The sequence below is a fragment of the Spea bombifrons genome, chromosome 7, assembly GCF_027358695.1.
Source record: "Spea bombifrons isolate aSpeBom1 chromosome 7, aSpeBom1.2.pri, whole genome shotgun sequence".
NCBI lineage: Eukaryota > Metazoa > Chordata > Amphibia > Anura > Pelobatidae > Spea > Spea bombifrons.
Window position 1 is genome coordinate 8,133,081 of NC_071093.1, and position 27,488 is coordinate 8,160,568.

The following is a 27,488-nucleotide window of genomic DNA, read 5'->3' on the forward strand; positions in this document are numbered from 1 at the left end:
GAAAAATGGGACTTTGTGTCATGGGGTTCCAATAGCTTTATCTACAAACCTTGGGTGACATAATTCTACCCATTTTTCTTAAAAACCTCAAACGTATTCTGTTTAAACTCCCTTACTGTATTAACCTTTACCCTTTCTGCTGGGAAGCTGTTCCAGTTATCTACCACCCTCATTCCCCACCACAGAACACTGACAGTGGTTATGCCAGAGCTAATACAGTTTGTCTTATGCTAATGAAGCCCCTCATCGATCGGAGGGTGAGTGGTTAAGACTAAGGTATCCTATTGTTTATAATAAGGGAGTATTTTAAGAGTGTTTGTCTAGTAGATTAGAACACAAAAAGCTAAAATGCAGCTGTAAAAAATATATTTTTATGGGATTTTCAAACAGAAAATGACAAAAATCCAATTAATAGTTGTTTTTTTTCAAGTAATACTAATAAAAAGGGGTATGAGCTTTTAAACAATACTAAATGAGAGGGTCTACTAAACTTCACGATAAACACCTACTAATAGTGCAATGGACAGCTATATGCTGTGGTTTTCAATAATAAAGCTATGATAACAGAATACAAACGGGCCATATTACAACTTACAAGCAAGATCACAGAGCTACATCGACAGAGTTTTCCAGCCTGCAGGGCACGGAGGTCCCTTCACCCCCCCCCAACCTGTTGAAGGCCAATATACAAAAAAAATATAACGGACAGAAACACTTGTTTAGCTTCCATAACTGTTGCAGAAACAAAAAAAAACAATAGTTTAACAAAAGACGTTCAAAAAGAATGTCCAGCACATCTCAAGAATGTTATAACAAGCAACATCTATGGCTGATACATTTGGTAATTCCAAGGGCTACGCAATTCACTAAAAAAAATACAAGCTCTTGAATAAGATGTGCTGGAGGGGAGCTGCATATTTGCTTGCAATGTATATGATGCCTCCTGCACTGAAAAGGTTAATAATCATTTACACAAATATATATATATTTATATATATATATATTTATTTATTTATACATATTTTATATATATGTACAATTTAGTTTTTCTTTTGTCCCCACCCAATGGAAAATACAGAAGCCAGTTTGATGAGCAAGTTGCAAACCACATTCACCAAGAAGCTGCCATGAAGTCTTTTTCTCATAGAGTTGGTCCGGTGCTCACTATTTCTGAGGTAGAGCGAACACAGCCAGAAAGCCACAAGCGTATCTCAGTCTGTCTGCCGTCTGTCTTTCTGCTGCGTTACACCTTAAAATCTTCCTCCACGCAAAGCTGAGAAATTGTTTTCTTTATACGCAGGGACGTCAAGCGGGCCTTTCCGTTTGCGTACCAGCACTCACGCATTATCCTTCCCATAACTCGAAGCACCTAGACAAACAAATGTGTCGGCATTCATGTAACAAACATTATGAAGGAAGCTTAGCCCAACACTCATTTTGCTACGAGAATGGCAAAAAAGGAAGCCAGGAGCTAAAAATTCTTGTTCTGTTCGAAAGAAAAGTCTTTTGTAAGGATTTATTAACCCCTTCCTGACAAAGCCCGTACATGTACAATGCATTGTTTTTTAATGGTTTTAAGGGCAACCCATTGTCCTTAAGGGGTTAATATCTTAAAGTATACACAATATATGACCAAAAGTATGTGGACGTCCCTCCAAATTATTGAGTTTAGGTGTTTCAGCCATATCCATTCCTAACAGATAGGCAGACATCTCCATAGGCAAACATTGGCAGTGGTGGCACTGAAGAGCTCAGCGACTTTAAACGTGGCGCTGCCATAGGATGCCAACTTTGCAGTCCATGAAATTTCTGCCCTGCTAGATCAGACCTGGTCACTTATAAGTGTGATTAACGTGAAGTGGAGGCATCTAGCAGTAACAACGGCTCAGTCATGAAGCGATAGACCACGCACACTCACAGAGTGGGGCCGCCAAGTGCCGAATCGCATAGAGCGTAAACATCGACCACACGAAACCCTCCAAAATCTTGTGGGAAGCCTTCCACAAATAGTGGAGACTGTTACAGCCACAAAATGCCCATGGTTTTGGAACGGGATGACTAACAAGCTAATGTATAGAACAAAAAAGTTGCGTGACTCACCTTCCTATACTTGACAACAGAAAACTAAGTTATGTGATGATGGAAGGCAGGACTGAGAGGTTCTAAGATATAAGATGGATTGCTGGTGCATTTAAACATTTCATCTCACTACGCGCTACGAAGAGCAATCTCTGATACCCTGGCATAAATCCTGACTTAGTCAAGAACGATTCCTGTTTTAGATCTTACCTCAAAACTTTGCCACTGATTTGGAATGCTTGGCCGAAACTTCTGTTCACACACAACTTTTCTCATATCTTCCAAGGAAGGATCAGGAGGCACCATATCATAAAAAGGCAACTGATATTCATCTACAACTCCTACAACAGACACAAGCAAAGGGAATTAATGGAAGCACACGGTTGTATGAAAAAATATTCGTCCCCATTTGGTTTCTTTTGGATTGTTGTATATATTTGGCACTGAAGGTTTTGAATCTAAACCCTAATATACTGAAAAATGGAACCTGAGAGAAGAAACAAACCATAAATTGGATTTGCTAACTTTATCAGCAATAACTGCTTACTATAGTTATTGATCTGCGTTTCAGAGTGCGGTGGAGGACTCTAATGTGGACAATCTGGGCCATATTTCATACAAATAAAAAAGAACATATTTGCTTCTTTAATATATATTTTTTTATTGCCAAAACCATTCTTCTGTGGTCCTCTTAAAATAAAAAACCCTATTTAACTTGTACATTATGGCATGTTAAATTCAACCTCCTCTAATGTATCTGTATACATTCAGGTTTTGTGTGCATTCAATAACCTATGTCACATTTTGAGCCTGGGTTAAACATGAGAACATTAATTATAACATAAATTGGATACTAATTTAATACGGAAAAGAAAGAAATAGCCACTAACCTCCCACTGAACATCTCCTGGCTATTTCCCAGTAGACTAAGCCAAGAGAATATATATCGGTACATTTGAATGATTCAAAATGATGTACATTAATGGAATCGTCCAGTAATTCAGGAGCCATGTACCTTTTGATAAAAAAAACAAAAAACAAGAAACATATAAAGAATGAGAATGAACTGAGTAATGATATGGCTAGGATAATTGGTCTCAAAAAATACCGTATCGTAACGTCTAACCCTGGACTGACTATAAGCGGTCTAGAATATGATGTCATATCTGCTGTCCTTTGTCACTTCTATCATGGAGATAAGCAATGGAGATATGTTTGGAGATAAATATATATAATTGACTTTCCTTCCCAATATGAGATCAGCAGAACCCAGTACTGTAATTCTAAAGCCTCCCATCTCTAGGGGGGGGGGGCATACTGTCCAAGCATGGGTTAAAGATGGCACACATTTCTACGCCTTTGTTTAATACATTATTGTCCAACTGAGCACTGGGATTTTACGGCCCCATCCTGCTGAAGATCTTGTAAGTTCTACCATTTAGCATCACTATTTAATACTAAGATATTGTAAGAAACCCAGCGCTTTTATATAAAAGGAAGTCCTTAAGATTTACAAACACAGAATCCCAGACAATGACTCATGCTTTTAATAATGTATAGAAGTAAATATCCTCCGCTATATTCCCATTCTGAAGATGAATCAGAGACTAGCTCATGTTTAGAAGAAAATGTATGAGCTTATAACTTACTGATTTTATTGACGTTATAGTAAAACCAAAAACATAACAAAAAAAGAAAAATATTGGGTGTAATGCTACATTGTCCCTCAGTGGAGCCTTTGATAAATGTAATAAACATGGCTGAAGTCGAGGGTATGTATCGTTGTGTGGTTGGAGATTAATGTCGCATAGCGTTTTTGGGTCTCCTCAAGGAAATTATTTTAATATAACCTGAATATATGACCTGAAAAATGAAATGCCTAACTAATGTAACGAGGAAGGTAACACATAAGAAGGACACAAACACTTATTCAGGTCTGTAGATTATTATAACAGTTAGAATGTCGTTAGGAGGCAGACAGTTCTTAGGTCACTCTTTTCCATCAACATAGTTTCCTCCAGTCCTGGCTGTTGGGTACAATATATGATAATGTATCTTCTTATAGTTAAATAGAACCAGGTAAAGGTAATAGGAAAACTGCCCATTACAACTTGCAACTTCTATCAAGTCATTGGAAAATCTTTTTTACCTACACTTAACTACCTGCCCTCCTGTCTCATTGTCTCGGGGTATTGCCACCAGAGACCACTGATCACAGTGCTGATCACCTGCACCTGTCACCTGTTTAGTGGGCTATTTAAACCTGTATTCCTGGCCTGTATTTCTGGCCTGTATTCCTGACTCAGTGATAGTGATACTGTGCCTGATGAGCTTGTATTATGGTCTATTACTTTGGATCTGATTTCTTGGCTATTTACCAATCTGTGCTGCCTGCCCCCGAATCTGGACCGTCTGACTACGCTAAGCAATCCAGCCCATGTAAGTAGATGCAGAAGCCGCATATCCAACAAATGCCACCCAGCGAGAATGTTAGGAGATGGAGATCAGCAATGGACGACCTAATACCATACACATGAGAAATGTTTTACCTCTTTGTTCCCACTCGAGGGTTTTGTGGAATATCTATTGTGTTTGTTATTGAATCGTGCTTCACAGCCAGTCCTAGGTCGGCAATGGCACATGTTTCATTTCTTTTCACTAAAATATTTTTCGATTTCAGATCTCTGTGTGCTATGGCTGGTTTACCTGAGAACAAAACAAATGTTACTCTATAGGACAGATTATCCAAAGCATATTTGTTATTGGATCTGATACAAATAAAAAATACCCCCCATGGAATACACTCTTGTCGAAAACAAGGACTGATTTAACAACAAATGTCCACCGCAAGCAACAAACAAACGTAAACAAAGGAAACTTTTGGAAGGGGCCCGGGAACCACTTAGGGCCCAGCACATGCAAACAAAATATAATACATTTATAAGATAAAAAGATGCAATGAATGCGTTGAGGAAGGATTTTGATACCACTCACCCTTTTTCTTTTGATTTGTGATAGATCACATGCAATGAACAAAATGAAATATAAAGTTACCGCTCAACAAATGGAACATGAAAAAATGTTTTTGGCTTATAGCCCAACACATGTAAGGAAAAAAAAGAGAGAGGAGTTCCATCAGAAAGGGACCCGAGGACCACATCTCTCTGGTTCTGTAAATGGGGGCCCAACGTTCACAACAAACAAACAAAAAATGAAACCATCTATTTATTTTTGGACCAACATACAAAAGCAACAAAAATGTGTTTTTTTTAAAAAAAGCAATGAATCAGAAGGGACTTGTATGCAAACAAGTAAAAAAAAAAAAAGAAGAAAGCATATTTAAGAAAGAAAAAAAAACCATAAAGAAAAAGCTGCCATGCTTTGGCTGAGCTGGGACAATCGCGTGGGAACGGCGAACAACAGAATATAATGGGGTGAAAGAAAAGGCCAATTTAGGAGGAATCTAGGTCCGGCCCGGCCAATGTCTGCTGGGTCGGGGTTCAGCACAGGCAAGAAAGAAAAGTGAAAGAGTGAATTTAAAAAAAAAAATCTTCCCAATTAAGTTGACCTGTGGCCCGGCACGTAACTAACAAAAAAGTACCAGCTAAATAAAAGGCTTATTTGGAAGGAAACTCATGGACAACCCAACCCACATCTGTTTACTTGGGACTCAGTACATGCAAGCGATAAGCTAAGAAAATATAAAGCGGTAAATATGATGGGGGCTTCACCTGGGAACCCCATTATCCACATCAGTTTATTTAGGGTCCAGGTGGCCATTTTATCTGCAATCAGATTCTGTGCTTCTAAGGAAACGACTACCCAAGGTTTTATTTGAATTGGGGCAACTTTGTTGGTGAGTGTGAGGCAGGTAGAGGTCAGAGGTAAGTCTGGGGGTAGAGTTTAACTGGAAGTATCACCTCCCGGCTAAAATGGAGGTCTGTGCAAAAGTTTCCTGGGCCAGTCAGGGGAGATCAGAGGAACCCCCCAATTGGACAGTGATCCCCACTGACCCACAAAAAATGGGAATGTTAAGGGGTATAGAAATGTAGTGTGGCATTGAAACATACAGTTTACATACATACAAGTTAACCGGAACTGAACATGAAATCAAGTTAGAAAGTGCCATGAACAGTAATATCTTAAAATATCTGGAAACCAGTGATCTAGCGTAAGGAGCCTGTCACTTAAGAGCTACTGCCTTCAGAAGTACTGCTGGCAACCCCTACCAGCTCTACGCACCTTGAGTACCGACTATTTCCATATGCAGATGCGCCAAGCCGCTGGCAATCGAGAGAACTAACTTCAACATGCCGCTGATAGTTACTACATTGCGGTTCAAGTAGTCATAAAGGGAGCCTTGTTCATGGAATTCAGAAACAAGCCAGAGCTGGGTCCACGTGCCATTATCTGCATGGGAAGAAACAGCCTTGTTAAACATCTCAATTGTAACCACTTACTGTATAGAGCGGTCATGTCCAATTAACTTAATGTGGACGCCGGAATTCAAAGCAGGTGTATTAGAAACATGCCTAACGTATATATCGTGGGAGCAGCGGCCTTTTCTCTGGATCTGCATGGTTATTACTTCCCATTAAGTAATCGCTTCACTAAAAAATATATATTTTTATCCTTCAGCATAAGTGCCAGTGCTATATAGTATATACCGTAATGTATAAGTGATAAAAACCCTGGGGTCAGACATCCAGTGGAAGTCCTCTTTACCTTTATTGTCAGCAGCAATAAAACCAAGGATGTTTTCATGTCTCAGCATGACTGTCTGATAGATTTCAGCTTCACGAAACCAGGACCGCTCGTCTCTGGAGGAGAATATTTTTACAGCAACATCTTCCCCGCACCATTTTCCACGCCACACCTCACCGAAGCGCCCTTTTCCTACGATGTCCTGAATGACAACTGTCCTTGCAATAGTTCTTTGAACAAGCAGAGGTAGCCCTACAAAATATGTAAAGAATGTGTTTTTCTAACATCAGGTCTACCACAAAAAATAATATAAAGCAGCAGACAAGACTGGGATTTGTGACATAGTCATAACAAGTTCTTTGTTCAGCTACTCGGTTATTTCATTCATGCATAATCAACAAACTACTCTGTGTGGTTCAGTGTCGTACTGAATTTACATTCATTTTTTATTGCAATTTCTTTAAATTAAAGCCCTAGCCTTTTAATTTATATGTTGTATGCTGGATTAGAATTCCTTAAGGTCCCAGCCAAAGCATCAAATTAGAATACCTGGTCAAGAGTGACCCTAGGCCAAGTATACCTCAGACTCCTTTCTCCTCTATGTTTTAGTGTAATATATAGAAGGGATTTCGGTTATGACAACCCCCAGTAGTTTAGGGGGTCTAGGCCGACGGGGTAAGGCCAGCCCTGGTTTCACCCAATTCATGGACTAGAGGAACCTACAGGTATAGACTTTGACTGCATTCGCTCTATGAGCCCTACAGGCTAATAAGTAAGAAATGTTTATATATTTTGTCATATTGCAGGGTTGTTTAAGCAATATCTTTGTGTTAATATGAATAATCTGCACATACCTGATCCAGAGCCAGATGTGGTCATGTCATAAATCAGATCTTTCAGCGACTTTCCATCAGTATCTATGGCGCATTCAGCAAGAGGCTCTTCGATACATTGTCTCCTTGACTTTTTGTAAGAACAACGTCGTCCTTGACAAGTGTAAACCATAAGCATGATGGCTATAGACAGCAGGCATATCGGCACGGTGACAATTACCGTGAGCTCCACATTGCCCATATGGGATGTACTCGGAGAGACTACGATTACAAAAATAGGGATACAATGTTTTAATTGCAGAGATAAGTTATATGACACACAGACTGAATCAACCTATATAGTATCTACTATAATAATAAGCAAGTTTTAGTAAATGGTGCAAAAAACATAAAAACAGCTGATGGCAGGTCACATTTCTGCACTGTAGCGCTATCACCCTCTACTGGATTTACAAGGTTACTGCACATGGTTAATCAAACCCTACATAAGACTCGATGTTGGAAGAGACAACTTATTTGTGTTTCTGCAGCGCCAGTTTATTGTTAAAGTGTTACTATTGTCAGTGCTGCGCCATTTGGTAAAACCTTATATAATAATCATTCTGTGATTTTACATTTGGTGCCCACAGGAACCGACCAAATAAATTGTGGCTGGTCAGAAAGTGTAAAAATGTAGAAGCGAGCAGTCAGAAGTTCCTAGATATGCCAACAGAGCAATAGCTGATAGCTTTGTTAACCTTGTAAACACATTAAAATATGCATGCGCTCAGCCACACTTTGTTTCCAACACAACCTTGTAGGATACATTTTCTGTAAGTGTCCCCAGTTAAAGGTGAAACGTCTTCACTACATGAAAATACATCCACATTTTTATCTCCATTTGGAAAAAAAAGCTGTTTTTCAAGGCGTCCTAGGATCCTACCCATATGTTTTGGTTATTATCAGTGAGAAGGATCTATGACAAGTCTAAACTGGTAGACATTTCAAAGAAAAGCTATCCATGTCAGAGTGACCTTAAAATCGAGTGGAACACATATGAATGTTTATCAGCATCATATCCAGTCATGGTCAATATGGCTGAAGTCGTCAGCTCCAAATTTGCGAACAATTACAGTACGTTACTTTAAAGACACTCTAACAAATCAGTCACATAAAGCACAAGTGTAAAACCTGAGAGAAAGACTAGAACAGCCAACTGAGGCAGAAACCCCCAAACCTTGGAATCCCAGGGGGGTCCAGTAGAATTGACACTTAAACTTAAAGACTGCTTAAAGGCCCAAATGACACAACAAGATACAATTAATATTTGTAACATGAATGGACAGGTGAGCTGGTCTTTCAGCGGCCAACCAGTCAACTTTAACACACTCAATATTTTGTGTGAATGCACAAATTAGACAAACGGAGATGCTGTACATCAGAAGGTCTTTGACATCCGGCATGATAGAAATAGTCCAAATCCCTGTAGTACCCTATGGTGCTTATGGACGTAAAATCTTTTTGGCACTTTGATCGATTAGTCTCATAGTATAACGCTGGCGTTATGTCTTCTTTCTCCAAGCAAGCAAGGGAGATTTGGATGAATACCTGCCATTAAGCATGTTAAGATTATCCAATTGTTGAAAAAGGTCTCTCCATTTTGTTAGTTTCATTCAATACCGACAAACCACTGCTCTGCATGAAACTTACTTCATGTTTTTGTAAACTTCATTCATATACAGCATTCCTTCACTCAAATATCTAATATTGCTGGTTCTAATATCTGACCTATACTTTAACACAATCATCTGCTAACCAAGAATGCGTTGTAGTTGTTAATTTCTTGTGTTCTAGAAAGGAGCCTCAACGAGTAACCAAGCAGTGGAGACCCCCTAACTTTGAAGCCAGTTTCTCTAAAGGGTCTCTCTTTATGAGGAACCAAAATGCTTCTGTTCCTCTTTCTTCCTTTACTGTCCTTCTTTTCTAGGAGCTCAGAATGTTTGCTGGGTATCATTTTGTTCTGTAGCCCTAAAAGTCTCAATAATGTTTTTTCCCACTTAATTGTACGCATAAAATACACACTAAAATACGACTACTCACTTACATAACTTGCTATGAGTAGGCCACAGAGTCACATAAAAATCCTTACCCTGCCTCTAATCGCAACTCTCTAATATATAGGTGCCCCAGTATGGACCATTGACATGCTGGGTCCTTTTAACCTTGCTCGCGAGCATGCCTTGTTTACATTTCTAGTAGAGGTTTCCATGCCAGTTGTCTAATGGAAAAAATTGATGGTAAAGATGCCTCAGCAATAACTCAGTATGTCCCCCAACAGTACACGAGTGTTCACTCACTAACTGCCACCGAGGGCACACAAGGGAATAAGATAAAGGTGTCTCTACTGCTTTCCAATACACACCAACAATGAAGCCAATAGGTAAACATATGTATGGAAACTAATGCTATCTATTATCCCCATGCAGGAAATACAGAGCTACGAGGTCGTTAGGGAAACCTCAAAGTTGAGGCTCCCTAAGTGCTTTCATCATTCATTAGCATTCACTTAAAACACATAGGAACCCGATTCCTATGGAAACAGTTACATATAGTTACATAGTTACATAGTTCGTAAGGTTGAAAAAAGACCTAAGTCCATCAAGTTCAACCCTTCTACCTAACCTTCCTATTCTTGATCCAAAAGAAGGCAAACCGATGGCCGGATATTCTGCTTCAGGACCAGTGAGTTAATACTTCCTGCCTCCATTCTTTGTGATGTTACAATCACCCCGACCTATAGGGGTCCTATAGTATTGGACACCAATATCGTATAGAGCCCTGCTAGTGAAGCATCAGCAGACTGGGCCTCATAGTTACGCTGACAACTTATTTTTAAAGCCGCCTCCACAAAATGTAAGAAATAAAAACTGGAAAATCCTCTGAAGGCCTCTTTTCACTTTTACCCAAATATTGCTTCTTGTGCAATAACACATTCAAAAACAACACATTAACTTTGGCATCACTAAGAAAACTAGTGGGAATTTCATCAATCGGGTAGGGCAAAAGGCCTAACTCTGCTGCAAGATGAGACGTATAATACCCAGAGACTAAAAATGCTGATCAGTAGGGAATATGTCACAACATACACACAAAGAAAAAACCGACAGCATTCGCAATAACGCAACGCTACACATTTAAACACAATTCAAACACTCATAAAGAGAAGCAATGTACGGTGCTGCGAAAAAAAAGTCTTTGCCCCTTTCTGATTTATTCTATTCTTGCTTATTTTTCATACTTCAGATCCACAAACTAATTTGAATATCAGACAAAGATAAGCCGAGTAAACACAAAATGCAATTTTTGAATGATGATTTTATGTTTAGAAGGAAAGAAAGCTATTCAACCCTACCTGCCCCTATGTTTAATTTCACTAAACACAGTCAGACATGACTACTCCCTAAACATCAATTAAATAGAATAGTCTTGTAAAGTGAAGTCGGCTAAAGAACAAATAAGAAACAAAGTCATTGACATCAATCAGTCTGGAAAGGGTTACAAAGCCATTTATTAGGCTTTGTAACCCAAGCGGAGTTGGGTTATGCAGCAGGACAATGATCCGAAGCACACAAAAAAGTCCACCTCTAAATGGACCAAAAGAAGAAAAAAGATTAACTCTTTACCTTCAATAAATGAAATTATAATTTAAAAGTTGTGTTTTGTGTTTACTCATGTTCTCTTTGTCGTAAATTAAAATTAGTTGGATGATGTGAAACATTTAAATGTGACAAATAAGCAAATATAGAAGAAATTGGGAAGGGGACAAATACGTGTTCCCAACACTGTAAGTGTATCTGATTGCTATGGCTACCCGGCGAAATGCCATGTCTACATCTTCCAGTAAATATATAGCGAGGTAGAACCAGCACCATGTGACTCATCAGCCTTTAAAGAACTACAACTCCCATAATCCATGGCCTTGTCTCTGCTGAAAAAACACTAAATAATTTGGGCTTGGATGTCCAACTTGGGGTCCATGAGCAGACATGGACAACCTAAACATCTTACTTGTGTTTCTGCTATTTCCAAAAAAAAGGAAATTTTTTAAATGAAAAACTTTGAGGAAGGAACAATGATACATATACATCTTTTCTGGCATATTTAGACGTGTAGAACATAGTATATTATACAAATCAGGAACTACTTGAAGCACAAAATACACAGCTATGCATGAGGCTGCTTAATCAGGGATGTGATTATCGAGGCATACGAGATAGCTTCAGCTTAATGCAATTCTTTGTTATTCCGAATTATGCAGTGATGGGGGAATTATTCTAAAATAACAAATTACTAAATATCCCATTTTTCTATTATTAATTTAATATGTTGCCAGAGTTACATGCATTCAGTTTAATCTATTTCTCTATTTACCGTCTATATTCTTGGAACTGAATCTTACATGTGATGGAATTCTAAAATATTCTTTGACAGCATCTTCAATACTTTTCTCTAGAGATGTACCTTAGATGTTCCTTAAACAGCAGAGGGCGGCTCGGCATTAGTGATGTGGTTCTAACTCTTGAGACACTGAATCGATAAGACCTCCAATGAAAGCTGCATAAAGTAAAACTTTTGATATGCAGCATTTCAAAATAACAACCCAATGAGCGAGCAAAAGAAAAATAAAATGGAGAAAATAACATTTTCTGTGCCAGCGATTAACCCCACCGGACGAGGACATTGGAGTCTTACCTGGAGGCAGCCGGAGTGTTACATTGTTACAGAAATCCGATTGGCAGCACTCTGTTCTTGTGATGTTGTTTGAGCTGTGGCAGTAAACCTGAGCTTTTAACTCATGTAGAGAAATACAAGATTTGCTCACTTCCTCCCTGCCGTTCGTGAGAAATACGGACGTCCAGCACGCTCCTTCCGTCTGGCAGGTGTAGTTTGTATGCTCGCACAACAAGCAGACACACTTAAGACCTAAAATGTTAAACATAAGATAAGTATCACCCTCTTTTTGTATCCATTAAACAGAGAGATAAGTGTGTATGTGTGTGAGTTACAGTACTCAAGCAGCAGCTTCCCAAAAGTATTGATCTAACCTATCATGACCTATTATGTATAAGGTTGTTTTGGTGCCAGTCCCCCTTTAGACATTCTGAGTTTCCCTTTCGCCAATGTCTCTCCAACTCTGTCCCGTTGTCAGTGTTTCATGATGGATAGCTTGGAGTAGAACATCTGGCAGGATGGATCTCTCATATTCTACATAATAAGGAGAGGGGTTTTAACCTGATATACTCCAGAGCGGTTCATGGTCAGGTGTTTGAAGAAAACCGTAATGGGAGTATGCGTCTGAAAATTGGGACTACGCAGAAACGAAGGTTGGAATACAGCACTCAGCAGTGAGATGGTGCACGAGCCAGGGTACCACCAAGTCCTTCAATAAATCCAAAATAAAGAAGCAGAGGCTCAGCACTCACATGGTAAGGTGAGTTTATTTCACACAGGCAACGTTTCGACACACAGGTCTTTCTCAAGCCTTAGGATTGTCCCAAGAAAAGTGTGACTGTTGGGAAGCAGGTGAGTTTTCCTAGCCAAATTTTTTTCCCAAGGCAAAAAGTTGACATGATTAAATAAGTATTTCTGGGAATGGTATGGACTTCCAACAGTACTAGGTATGACTTCTCACACTGAATTTAGTTCGAAGAGTGTTAAGTTTAATAGGGGGGGGCAGCATGATTAGGTGGAGGGATGTCACTGAAAAGAACAGGGCGTTTAAGCCTCACCTCCGGCTGATAAATGTAACACGTGACAAATACTTTGCAATTTTCACATCGACTCCAACACGCGAACGTTTCCTTACACATGCAAATATTTACAACAATGCATTTCGTTCACAGAAGAATGTCGCCAATAATTGCTCCCGCTTTAAAATGGTATTCGCAAAAGGCTTTTAAGGACAAGGTGAGACATTAAGCAAACAGGAGCATATTGTGACAACTTCCTCTGAAACGCCAGAAAAAAAAAAATCTTATTAATTTGTTTTGCTGCTTTATAGTCAAGTTCGGATTCTGAACCATTTACTTTGTTCCTATTAAGCCACAGGAGACAGAAAAGTGTATTATGATTAATGTGGGGGGGAAAAAAAGCTTTTTGCCATTTTTCAGGTAATTAGTTTAAAGGGTAAAATGTTTTTTTTTGTGTGTGAAGTGTTGTGTGTTGTATTACTCAGCAATAAAACTTATGCAAATTTTACAAAGTGAGGTTAAAAAGAAAGAACGGAAAGCTATTACTGTGACAAATTAAACAGAATGGTGTTAAGCTTTCAGCCTCAAACTCTGTTGCTATTCTTTTTTTATATATATTTTTTTCACTTACATCTTTCAAAACATTCCACAGATGTAATCATTGCTTATAACGTAAATTGTGTTTTAAAAACTAAAGTAAAGGAACAGAAACAACAATAGCGGTAACTTGGTCTACAAGGCTTTTTGTGTTTAATTAAAGTGTAACTTCATTAAATAGCTAGGCGGGGCTTAACAAGACCGTCCAATCATAATGCAGTTACTGGACTATGATTGGACTGTTTTGTTAAGCTGCACCCAGCATGATCAAGAATGTTGATGGCTGTCACTTGGAACATACGCATATATATGCCAAGTGGGCAAATGGGCCCACTTGGAGGAGGGCCAGGCCTTCTTCATCCCACTCCACTGAAGACTTCAAGTGAAAGCAGGAGCCCAAAAGGACAACCTACCTCTACCAGCAAAAACGGAAAGTTCTGGAGATCCGGCCATTGTGGCCATCTCCAGTGTCAAAACTGTGCCTAACTAAAAGATTTCACCCAAAAATCAATCGGTGCGTGTTAACAGTGAAACAAAGAGCATGAGACCAAAAGCTTGGGTAGACCATAGGATTCCAGTACAACGTTCACTGAAGGATCATGGGAAAGATAATTTGCATGAAATTCTTTGGTTGTGCCTTCAGAGTTGGTAATCATAAATCTAATGAAGTAACAGAATGGGGTCAGGCGTTACCTATAATATATACCATGTATACCGAGATACAGCATTTTTCCATGCTTATTTAAGCCTCTATTTAGTGTAACTTTGTAACTCTATTAGTATAAAGGATTTGTTCTCTGAGACCTCATTCTATTAGCCGCTTTGCTTCCCTTTATTTCTATTAGATATTTGCTCCCCTTTATTTCAGATATAAAAGTTGTTATTCAAATATTTTTTGATTATTCAAATTATAAAAGAAAATAGTAACTAAGCCCTGTCAATGATTTATTTCAATTCCGGCTCTAAAACAGTACAACACTAGTATAAATAATTATAAAAGACTCATTAACGAAAGTTAAATGCTATTATGCAATGGAATATGTCAAATATTACACATCTTACAACAATAACCTTCAAGGTTATTAACCACACAATATTTGTGTTCTTATTAAAGTGTGAGTTTTATATAGGGTTTTATACTGAACGGGAGATCTTGACAAGAGCTGTCTGTACAGAATTGTTCTCTAATACTTAAAATTAAAAAAATATTCTAAAATAATAATCATGGGGTGGATATTAATGTTTTTTATATAGTGTTGCACTGATTTGAACAATAATAAACAATACTCTGTATTCTGTAAAATATCCAGTACACAGAAAAACTATATTCCTCAGCCAAATGGAGCTCACCATGAATTAATAAGAATATAATGTTTTATTTTATTTTTTATATGTTTTCAGGTTTTTTTTAATACATGATAGGGTTAACAAAGATATACGGAGATCTGTCTCAAGGTCCTGGATCCTGTGATCCAACAAAATTGCTCCACGTCTCTGAAAAATAATACACAGCCATAGGACACAGACCTTAATCCCAGTTTTAGCTAAAATATCCTGTGACATTTCAAACTTTTATTATGTATAGAAATATAAAAAAAAGTACCAATGGCTCAAGAAAACAAAAAAGCTCGACCAGAATCTGATTGGCTGCTGTGAAACTACAACTCCTAAAATGCTGAGCTACATTAAAAAAAAAATGTCTATGTGGTTGTAGTTGTTGCAGTTCACCATCAGCTTAGGAGATGACTCTTGGCCACCTTTGCTCCGTGGGAAATATACACGAAACTAAATATAACCAGCAAGACCTTGGACGGTGTTAGGACGCTCTACGAGTCCACGAGCAAGTTCAGGCTTCGCTTAGAAGCTCAGTGTAAACTCAACAGCAAAAATGGTGGCTGCATATAGCTGGCATGAGTTGTTCCACAACTCTTCATAGTCTATCTACTGAACCTAAAAAGGTTCTAGATGCAGCAGGATTGACTGGTGTGGGCACCAGGTCCATGTTAATGGGTACACCGGGTCATTCGTTTTCAGGTCGTCAATTGTTTGGCCAAATTAGACCCTGGAACTGGGTAGAGAAATGGTCTGGAAACAATTGCTTTAACAACAAAGTTCTTCGATGTTGTTAAATTGTCTATTTCTATGGAACACAAAGTGCCAATTGGGGTAAGATGTTTGCTCCATAAACTTTTTGGCATTTTCGGTATAATACAACATTCCGTTATAGTTATATTTTCTCATGACCGATTCTTTACTATAATTTGCTTTGTTTGATCATTCTTTAGTCTCTGTCCAAAGTCCTTGAATTCCAGAGATAATGCAGAATTTACTCTGCAACTCATTTTCCGTTAACAGCCTTGGACGAGTCTCCTGCCTATTTTTCAAGAGACATTTCACCTTTTTTTTTCCCCTATTCAGAAATAATGTATAATGTGCAGATTATCAGGAACTTGGCAAAGTAGCACGATACAACAGACCTTACTCCGGATCCAGACTCTTAACACAACCATTAGAATCACGCGTAAGTGTGTCTAGTAGAGGATAAGTTTGTTCTAAGAAGGAATACGATGTCTGGGGTTGTCCCATAGTCAGTAGTCACATTATTAATATATATTGTTCTTTTAATAATCACCATAGTTTCCTTTTTTGATGTTTGAGTTCCAGGGGGATGAACGACGTACACAGCACAAACTTTACAGCTCTCGAGTAATATTATGACAATAATAACACGAGCACACCTATCCTAACCTCAGATTACAGCGAGTGAACTGCAGGACAAGGTTTCAGATAACGAACACACTGATGGCGTTAATCTTTAACTTTCCATGAATTGTATACATGGTTCTACGGAGAAACCGCGTGCAACATATCCAGAAGACAAATCTCACCGGCATGTTCGCTTTTCCGTAGGGACAGGGAGGCTTGGCTCCCAAAAACTTTTTGGCCACAGCACCAATCTTTTGTACCCCTCTCACCAGGGCCGGCCCAAGACTTAATGCCGCCTGGGGCAAAGTTTAAAATGCAGCCCCCCCTGCCGACGCCGGGGGGGCGGCATTTTAAACTTTGCCAACACCATTATCTACCCTCCCTCCCTATTATCTACCCTATCCCCCCCTTTGTACTTACCTTTAAACAGTCCTGCTGCGAGTCTCCCTGCTCTGCCACGGTGCCGGCTTGTAATGCTGAGCGCTGGAAATTGACATCACTTCCGGCGCTCAGCATTACAAGCCGGCACCGAGATCGAGCTAGAGGGCTCGCAGAGGAGCGAGAGGAGCGCCGAGTGGGTAAGCGAAAACCACTTGGCGCCCCTCTCTCTCCTCCGCTTCAAAAAAAAAAAGAAGCGCTGGGGGCGGCAAAGTGCCACCCCTTCAAAAGTGCTGCCTGAGGCAATTGCCCCACTCTGCTCCAGATCGACTTACGTTTTCGGCCCCGGATGTGCCCTCCTGTGTCCATCTGCAAGTGTGCCAAGAAGTGATGGGACTAGGTCATCCTTCAATATCTCTCTTTTTATGCTCCAATACACTGAGTTCATTCGTTATGGCAACGTTAATGAAGTCATGTTTTTATTATGATGTCCTTTTCTCTATGGACCCTGAAAAGTCAGAGGGTCCCTCTGGGTCATTAAGAGTGAGACGCTCTCTTTTTTAAACACATTGTATGTAAAAATTACGATTGTTTTTAAACAGAAATATTAAACACAATATTTCTAAAAACATATATTAATGCAATACTAGTAACAATAACCTTCAAACTTAATACATATAGCGGTAACCGTGAGTATGTTTGGCCCTATAATGCTTGTGGCGGCCATTGTTATAGGCAATAATGCAGCATGAGCTCCCTAAGCCCACATTACATCTCCAAAAAAAGGAATAATAAGATAAAAGGCAACTACACATTCTGAACTACTTTTTCGGAATAAAGAGGGAATGGAAAAATATGCAAAACACGAAAGTGAAGTTGATCCTACTAATCAGAAGTGTCCAATTAGCTGTTACATTCATAATATCCCCAATGGAAAAAACTAAAAATAACAGGGACGGGATCAAGGGAACAATAAAACCTGCATATATGCGGCTGATTTAAACACACAGCCATGTTATTGTTGTGAATGATTGCTCCCTGGGTATAAAGTGAATAGCCCACCGAGAAGGAACGGGTTGGGGGGGGGGGAATGCAAAAGCCTTCTTGGGCCGATCCTAATTCCCCAAACAGGACCATGATGCTCGTAGAGGTTGAGTTCGGAGGGGGTCATGTAACGTTGTGTAATGTGGCCCCCTGTAGCTGCTCCATGACATGCGCCATGCAAGGTGTGTGTTACAATGAGTCTGTGTCAGTGTGTCTGCTAATTATGGTGGGCTAGTGGGCCAGGGGGCACTTAGATTTATACGCCCCCGGGGCCAGAAGGTGCAATGCCTCTCGTGCATCTATCTAAAACACCCTGCAATGGTCCATAAAATTTTCAGTATGGCGGCTAGGATGACAAAATCACTAGGGGGAAGTGAATGCAGATTCCCAATACCTGCGCATGCTTATGTAACATAGCCAGCCGGTTCCCAGCAAACCGCGGCGGGGCAGGAGCGAAACTAAATAAGCACTTATTAGTTCTAATGGCCCACCGTACAGTTTATTTCAAAGAACTCGGTGAAATTGACATTGTGGTCTGGCTCAATAATAACAGCGCTTCCAGAGGATTTCTACAATGGTGTCCCTGTTCGTAGTTGGTTAGAATGCATGATAAAGCGTTAGGCTCGTTTGTAAAAGTTGGAAGTTACAGCCCATCTACGTCAACGCTGTTTTTGATAAAATGTGTAAGTAATGAGGTTTTACTGTCCTTTGGTTATTTTTGACTGATCTTGCTGTACTTTGCCACGCGTGTTAACCCTTCACATCCCAGGCTCATGGTCTAAGTGACCTCGGTTTTTGAAGGCTACTTTGTTCTCTTATACATGTGGTTAGTGTTATTTTATGCATTTTTTCTAATATTTTAAATAAAATAAACAATAAATGTAAGAGTTTATTATATGTTATGGGATTGAGTGTAACTGTAAAAGTAAATATATATATATAATATGTTAAAGCTGCAGCTGTTGCCAGACTGATAAGTTTATTACTTATTCAGAAGCAGAATTTTGAAATACAGGGTCAAAGGTCAGCAGCGTATGTAATACAACTTGCTTACAATACCACTGTTCTACGGGGCCGCATTGCCTAAAGAAATCATATATTATTTTATTTAACAGTTATTTTATTTTTTATTTTATTTATTTTTTGGCCAACATGGAACTTTTCAGGAAAAAAATCTACTGCAATATCTCGCAAAAAGGCTTCCTCATGCAAAATAGAGACAAAGGTATTTTTTTTAATATAAGATTAAAGATAATTTTAGCTGTTTAAAGAGGCAGCGATGTCCATTTTTTCATCAGAGACCAGCAAAGTCGTGTTTGCATCACTGACGCATTTCATTCCGCTGGCTGTTTCTCGGATGGATGTTGTGGTGCAAGCGCATGCATGAGCATCAGCGAGTGCATTTCCACCCTCCCAGCGCTTTCTCCCTTGGGAGCAGGGTCAGTGCTGGCATAAAGGCGACCGCAGCTCACATTACACTGTATCGTTTACACAATAATTCAACACGCTAGTGTTTAGTTGGGGTGAACAAACTGGGGCCAAGCCGGACCTCAGGCTTGACTTGTTGAGCCACTCATAAGCTGAGTCAGAATTGGCCATAACCATACCTGGGAGCGCTCGAGGTTTTGCCCAGAGACTCCGGGAGAAGCGCTTCTTCTCCGGGTCTCCACCAGAAAACTCCGGGTTGCGGGAGCGACGCCCCATTCCCCACCCATTAACCAGTTAAACCACTGTGTGTGTCCCTCAATGTCAGCGGGACGACCCACCAACATCAGCAGCTATGCCCATCAGCAGGACTGCCCACCATCAGCGGGACCGCCCATCAATGTCAGCAGACCACGCGTCTTACTACAAAACACTCCTCAAGTAACACTTTATTGCCATGTGACATAAAAACAGACAATGATTTGTTGTTGCCATAGAAACTTAAAAGAATAAACAATAAAATGACAGATCATCATACTAGTAAATGTGACTACTGGTTTTCCTAAGTGGAACGGCGGCTTTAATATTTCTTATTCAAATGTCTATGGTCTAGTTTTGGTAATTTTTGTAAATTTGCATCACACAAATTGGGAGAAGCCGTCCTTTTCATTTGTTACCCCCTACAAGTGCATGATGGGGATTCCGCCCTCACCCACGAGATCTAATCACCCCCAGCCAGCCCCGGCATTGGTGGGTCTAATGAGTTCCCTCCCGTGCATGTGCGAAAAGCGCTACCTTTGATTTTAATGGGAGCCATTTTCTTTTCACTGATTGGCTGCTTGAAGGGGGGCAGCACGCAGCAGCTCTGGAGCTGCAGCTTCCCTTAAAGGTATGTATTTTTTTAACTTCCAAAGTCTCTTTAAAGGTTATTAACGGTTGCTGAACTTTGTGATTGAGTTTCCCCGGAGCTCATCACGCGGTATGGTTTATGTGTACAGTAACGGAGCAGGCTGCACAGCATCATTACGGGCAATTTCCTTAATTCAAGCACACGTCCGGCAGGTATACATCTTCACGGGGCTGTTTTCCGACCTTTTTTTAGAAGCTTTCTCCGTTAAGAAGATTAAACTGGGATTGTGAGTTCACCCGGCAGCACCACTAATCCTGCGCCGCTCTCCTCGACGGCTGAGCTTCCTATGCCTTTTCTATGCCTGCGTCTCGAGCCACTTCCACGCTGTTTTATGTTACACATACGTGTTTTCTTTTCCATCGTGAGCTTTGATCAAGGATATCGCGGCCCTCTGCTGGGATAACATCCATGAACCCTACAGAGTGACATCATGTAACCCTTTCACCACCGCATCGGCCGCTGACCGAGTCATCCTAACTCGCCGGTACCGGTCTGCACCGGTGCAACAAGAACTGTGCGGAACTGTAATATTTATATTATCTCAGACAGTAAATACGAGCCGGCGTGAAGCTTGCTATTGAAGCAACAACAAAGTATTTCTCGGAGCTGATGCCTTTAACCCTTTGGGTGCCAGGGCATTATGCGCGGTGGTTTGCTGCGTCTCCTCGTGTGATTAAAGGGCCAACGTTTTAATCACTCGCGAGCTCTTATGGCCCATGAACCTTTGAGCTTAAAGACATCTTCTAGCGCTAACGAGCCCACAAAGACGCTTAAAACGAAGCAAATAAAAGCTTCAGCATTACGCACGGCGAAGCAGTTTAAAGGGCATTGTACTGTTTCCAGAATTCTATGAACACTTTCCCACGGCATGCATAGGGTTAACCATCAATTAACTATTAAAAAAATATATATATATATATATATACGCAGGAGTCTTCTGAAATATATGGCTTAAATGTGATGGTAAATTTAACCCTTAGCGTTATAGTTGCAGCTATTTATATACACAGCTTTAACCCACAAAATATTGAGAGAAAAAAAACAGATATAAGTGTTTGGCAAATTCTGTCTGTAAAAGCACAATCCACTTCCACGGAAATGATTAAAAACCATACTTTCTATTTAATATGACGCAATAAAGTAACGGTAAGCACACACGGGACAGGACAGAGGATAACACCTCTTCAATCAAAGACAAGACCAAGGACTGTTTAAGGTCAAACCAGATGGGGCTGAATTGATGTTATATGCTGTCATATATATGCTTCTCATCTATTATATACATAGGGATGGGCTGCCCTGGGGGGGTAATAGATTACATTTTCTTTGGACCAGAGAAATGGAAAAAGAGCAAATCACACACATGCATTGGTTTACCTATTTATTTAACTATCCTATATACTTATCCTATATACTTATACTTAACTTATCCTATATACTTATCATATATACGTATACTAAATGTATTCTACTTATCCTAAATACTTATTCTATAGAACACATTTATACTAATGATCTCATTTAGTTCAAATGTTCAAATACTGCAGGTGATTTTAAGGAATGAATCGTCTCCTCTGTTGGGTAGAGCAGGGGCGCTGGGGTCCACCGCAGGCAGGTATCTCAGCTTCTGGAGGACTGATGGTTTCCTCAGACTTTTTAGAGAACCTTTCAGTTACGGGGGGGCCTTTGGCGGCTGGAGTCCTGTTGAAGCTACGGCGTTTCTGCCGGGTGTCTAATTTGCTCTTCAGGCTCATGATGTTCTGATTGGCGTTCTCTTACTCCTTTTATTTGATAGAGAGGTCTTTTTGCATGTCACTGAGAGACATCTTGGTGGCATTGAGCTCCTCTTGTGACTTTTGAAATGTCATATCGGCTTCCTGAGCCTGATTGTTAGCTAACCTTATTTCCATTTTTACCTTCTCAGTCGTGTCCAAAGATGCTTTCTGGGCTTCCTTCAAAGTGTCCTTTGTGATCTTCTTGCCATCTTCTGCCAGTTCCTCTCGCTGGGTCCCTATTGACCTCATTACCATCTCTACCTTTTGGGCCTGAGACTGTAACAGTTTTTCCACGTTCTCCATCGTTTTCACCTTCTTCCTGAATGTATCAGCATCCTCTTTGGCAGCTTTGGTCTCAATCTGCTGCTGATGAAAGAGTCTCTGCTGTTCCTCCATGGCAGCTTTGGTGTGACTGCTGGTGCTCAAAGAGCCTTAGTTGTTCCTCTAGGCTCGATCACGTTGCCGCCATGTCACCAAGCTGCTGCTGTAATGCCTCTATGGTGTAATTTATTGCGTTCAGAGCCACTTCCAGTGAGTCCGCGATGTTTTTCCACTTTGCCTGCTCTCTCTCTGCAGACTGAAGAAGACGCTGTCTCTGGGGTATGTGAGTGTCCGGAAAATTAGCTTCATGTTGGTTGCAAGAATAGGAATTTAATCATGTAAAGAGCCCTAATAAAGTAATATGCCCCAGTGAGCACAACACCATATAGCGAAGGTAGGATGGCCAGGGGGCAATTACCCCTTGGGCACTTCCACATTTTTTAAACAGGGCTGGTCCTAGACCAGCTCACTTGCAGAGGTGTTGGGGAAACTTAATGGGACATAACATTTAGTGTAAGTGTGTGTTAGAGTGAGTATGTGTGTAAGTATGAGTTGTTCTAGTATGTGTGCTAGGAGCAAGGGGGCACTTGGATCTGACTGCCCCCCCACAGGAACATAAAAGCCCTTCTCCGATCATATATGTGGCACTTATACTCTCCATTATGTCTTCTATATCTAGAAGGAATGGCCAGCAAAATGACAGCTCCCATTTGTGGTTAAAAAAGGACTTTTCATTTGTCTCAGCCAGGAATAGACCGGCACAACTGGGGGGCTTCTGCTTGGTTGATATGTTTAATTTTGGGGGGGGGTGTAGTATTTGTTTGACAGATAATCTTTTCATTTGAATGTAATAGGTATGCACACAATCTAATATTTTACAAAATATACACATATATATATTCATGGAAGCAAAACACCTCAATATAAAACTAAATAATGAGCAAAGAGTTGTGAAACTCAGCATCAAAAGACGCACCCCAGCAGCCACAGAGATCAGCGGGCGATTAACCTAAAACACACTCATATAAAATATAAAATATAGTAAAAACTGCATGGGAAAGTTCGAGCCCATTCCATTTATATTTCATAAATAATCTTATATTATTAATAAATCATCTTATTTTAATTTACAAAAATAGAATTTGGCAGATAAGCGGACTTTTGAAAATGTAAAATTCTGCAGCTGGAAATGGGTTATAAACAACTATTTTTTTTTTAATATACAAAGTATATATATATATAAAACATGCAGAAAACCTACAATACAGAGATAAGGATATAATGTGATCTTAACCTATACCACCCAACTCATACCTGGTACTTACCCCAGGGGAGACCTGGGGACACTGAAGGGGTTAAAAGCCACCTGGATCAGTGCACTTTATTAACCTCCAGCCCAGGAATAGCCGATAATCTATTCTATATAACAATTTCACTTTTATATATCTCTGACATGCGGAGACTACAACTCCTATCATCCCCTTCCAAGAGAGGAAGGATCACAGAGGACTGCATGATATCGCGTTTACCTACAATGAATTTGAAACAAAAGCTACCACGATACCCCCTGCCCACCCCACGATGCCCGGTCTGAGGACCGACTTTGCCCGCAGTCCCCGGAGTCAGTCCCGCGTACTGTACCTGTGCACGGGCAGGCAGCTGAGATCAGGAGCAGAGCGATGCCCAGGGGCAGGGGTAGGAGCCCGGCAGTCGGCATGCTGCACCACAAGCATCTGCCCCGGATGGATCGGCAGCCGGTGCCCCTCCGCGGGTGGGATGTATGATCTGGGGCAGGCAGCGCAGGGCAGCCGGACGGCAACACTCTGGGAGCGCTGATCACAGCCAAGCAGTCAACAGGCAGCAGGACTCCGCCCCCAGCTCCTGCTGTCACTTACTGTCCCCGTCACATGAGAAGGCTGTCACTTTACAGCAATGGCACTGCCGCCAGCCTACTCTGTACTGCCTGCTATTAATATTATTATTAATAATAATAACAATGATATCATTATATAATTTATATATTAATATAGTAATAATAATGCCATATATTATAATAATGATAATATAATATATGTAGTAATAATAATAATAATATAAAAATAATATATTATAATAATGATAATATAATTATGTATAGCATATTATATGTAGTAATAATAATAATATAAAAATATAATATTATATGCTCATATGCTCATAGAATTATAATAATATATTATTTATTATAATTGTAAATAAAGTGACATTTGGAACTTTGTGACCCACTCTTTGTATTTGTAGATTATTATTATTATGATGCTTTTATTTTTAAATCCCCAATCAACATATGCTGTAGCGCCGTACTGTACACCGGGCAGCCGCGAAATATAAATAACTGCTACTGTGACCGCTTGTCGCCATTTCCAGGGGACAGTCACTTTATATATATACTTTCTTTCATTTACTTAAATATTCCTTAGGAAATGAATTGCAAGAATTTAATGCTGATTGCTGAGCATGGACTACATTTTATTTTTACATTCTTTTTGATTATTATTATTATTATTATTATTATCTTTTATAACAACAATTTACGCAGTGCTTCATACAATACATATATTCAAGGGGTAAGACAAAACGATACATTAGGTGGAGAGAGCCCTTTCAAATAAATCTGGATACACTTATGTTTATAGTTATCTGATCACAATCATACATTTCCAATAGATTGTAAGCCCACAAGAGCAGGTCCCGCCCTAATTACCAGTATGTTGTAATGTGTGTTGAAGGTATTATCAATTTGATATTGGCTATTACCGCTATGGTATCTGTTGGTGCTATATAAATAAATAATACATAGCATATATAGATTGATCACTCTTTTTAACAGGTCAGACAGCTTTATCGTTCTAAAGTTGGACATTCAACACTAGATGGTCAACATCTTACAAGCTCCACTCCTACTGCGTACCTGCCAACTTCTACCTGCAGTGTCGGGACAGCGGCACAGAGGTAGAGCTCGGCGGGACAGCGGCATTGGGAGGCAAAATCGAGACAGTAGGGAGGTATGCTACCTTATTAGGCTTATGGAAGGAAATGGTCGTTCTCCCACCGCTAGAGCCACAATGTACAAACCTGCAAGCCTTATTATTCTAAAAGAAGGGAATTCCAGGAATTTAATGCCGATCGCTGAGCGTGTATTGCAGGTGGGAACCGTGTCAGTTCTGCATTATTCGTGAATAGATCACGCTCTTATGCTGTCAAATAAATCAGATGAAATTAACTTTTGTAATTAACAGATTAAAGTCACACGGATTGATTATGCTTTTAACGCAGGTACAGACAAAGGCAGAAAAAGGAATAAAGCGGCAAGGATTTGGACGCACCTCTCAGGGGCTTTGCACAACTTTCATATCCACCGTAAACTAGGGTCCTGGGGGTTCTATTTAATGCATTTGTATTTGCGGAAGGAAGTGCATTCCTGTTCTTTCATGTTACTGAAAATTAAAAGGATTAGTTCTCGTTCTGAAAATGCTTTCTGTCAGACTACTAATTCAGACAGCGTTGATGTCAAATACTGTTTTTTTTTTATTATATCTTAACTATATAGGTTTGGTTTGAAAAGAAATCGGATTGGGACTTCATTAGCATTGCCATAAAGTATCAACTCAGTGTGGTGTTATATATATATAGATTAAATCACTTCATATCATATATCATATGTTTATTTCTTCATGAAACTTCCTCTTTATATACTGCATGTCTTTGTGAATAGGGTTGGCAGATACCCCTCTGCAATGACGCCACATGGTTTACACACATGGACCACGCATTGCAGCACGCAGGGATGTGATTGCATATCATCATGCTCTGTGCCACGAGAGACGATAGGGGTCATGGCTGGAGACCGGACCACCTGCCTTACCAGAAGAACCACCTCGTAGCCCATAGCTGCAGAGTTTTTCGGGGTGGCCATGTGGGAGCTGCTGCAACAGCACAGAGCTCCATTAACTCTACACATCCCTGGGCTGGTCAGGGGGGGTAAGAGGATCTCCCCAATCGGCCCATGATTGAGACAGTGGGGCAGCTACTCTGGACTGTCCCGCAAAAACGGGGACGCTTGGGAGGTATGCAAGTGTAAATGTAAAAATGATGTTATTATACAGTAAAAAGAATATTTCCCATCCCCAAATAAATAGTTTCTCCTTAACAGTCTACTTAACACATAAAGCAGCTTCACGCATTCAAGTCATTTGTGATTTTTATTGCGGGTCTTCAAATATCTGAAAGTTTTCCCAGGAATTTCAGGTATTTTTTTTGTTTGGATTCCATCAAACCGTATTTTGTTTCAGCCAATCCTGGCAGTGAAACGGAGTGTTTTGTTAACACTACCCGTTTTTAATCTTTTTAAATGTCACAAAACTGGAATATTTGAAGAGAGAAGGATTAGGAGAAAAAGTGGAAAATGCAATAAAGGATCAATTAAAGTTTGAAAACGTCCTGGGAATAAGTAGCCTGTAGGGAAAAGCATGGGTAACATTTGCAGAAAGGGTTAAACTATTTTGGGCACTTGGAGTACAGAGGCAAAAGTTAAAGACACTAAATGTTTTATATAGATATTTATATATATTATTTATTTTATATATATATAAGCATTCCATTGGTTGCTATAGCCTCAGTTCCACATTTAGAACCAGGGGTGCAGGTGCATAACCAAGACTTCCAAGGGGGTCACATAACCCACGTTACATAACCCCACAGTGTTAGCGTCAGTGTATGTTAGAGTGTGTGTGAGTAAGTGTGTGAGTAAGTGTGTGTGTGTGTGTGTGTGAGTGTAAGTGTGTGAGTAAGTTTGTAAGTATGTGAGTAAGTGTGGGAGTAAGTGTGTGAGTAAGTGTGTGTGTGTGTGGGTAAGTGTGTGAGTAAGTGTGTGTGTGTAAGTATGTGAGTAAGTGTGTGTGTGTAAGTATGTGAGTAAGTGTGTGTGTCAGCATATGGTGTTGGCAAA

General features: G+C 39.9%; 1 protein-coding gene across 1 annotated transcript; it reads right to left on the reverse strand.

The window, feature by feature from the left end:
• Positions 1 to 1,039: 1,039 nt before the first annotated feature.
• Positions 1,040 to 24,327, reverse strand: ACVR1C (activin A receptor type 1C). The gene is made up of 9 exons (XM_053471666.1): positions 24,143 to 24,327; positions 12,348 to 12,578; positions 7,638 to 7,877; positions 6,805 to 7,035; positions 6,322 to 6,489; positions 4,629 to 4,785; positions 2,970 to 3,094; positions 2,290 to 2,420; positions 1,040 to 1,369 (listed from the first exon to the last, which is right to left on the reverse strand). The coding sequence occupies exons 1-9, from the start codon at positions 24,216 to 24,218 to the stop codon at positions 1,244 to 1,246; spliced, it is 1,485 nt and encodes a 494-aa protein (XP_053327641.1). The 5' UTR covers positions 24,219 to 24,327; the 3' UTR covers positions 1,040 to 1,243.
• Between the last annotated feature and the right edge of the window lie 3,161 nt (positions 24,328 to 27,488).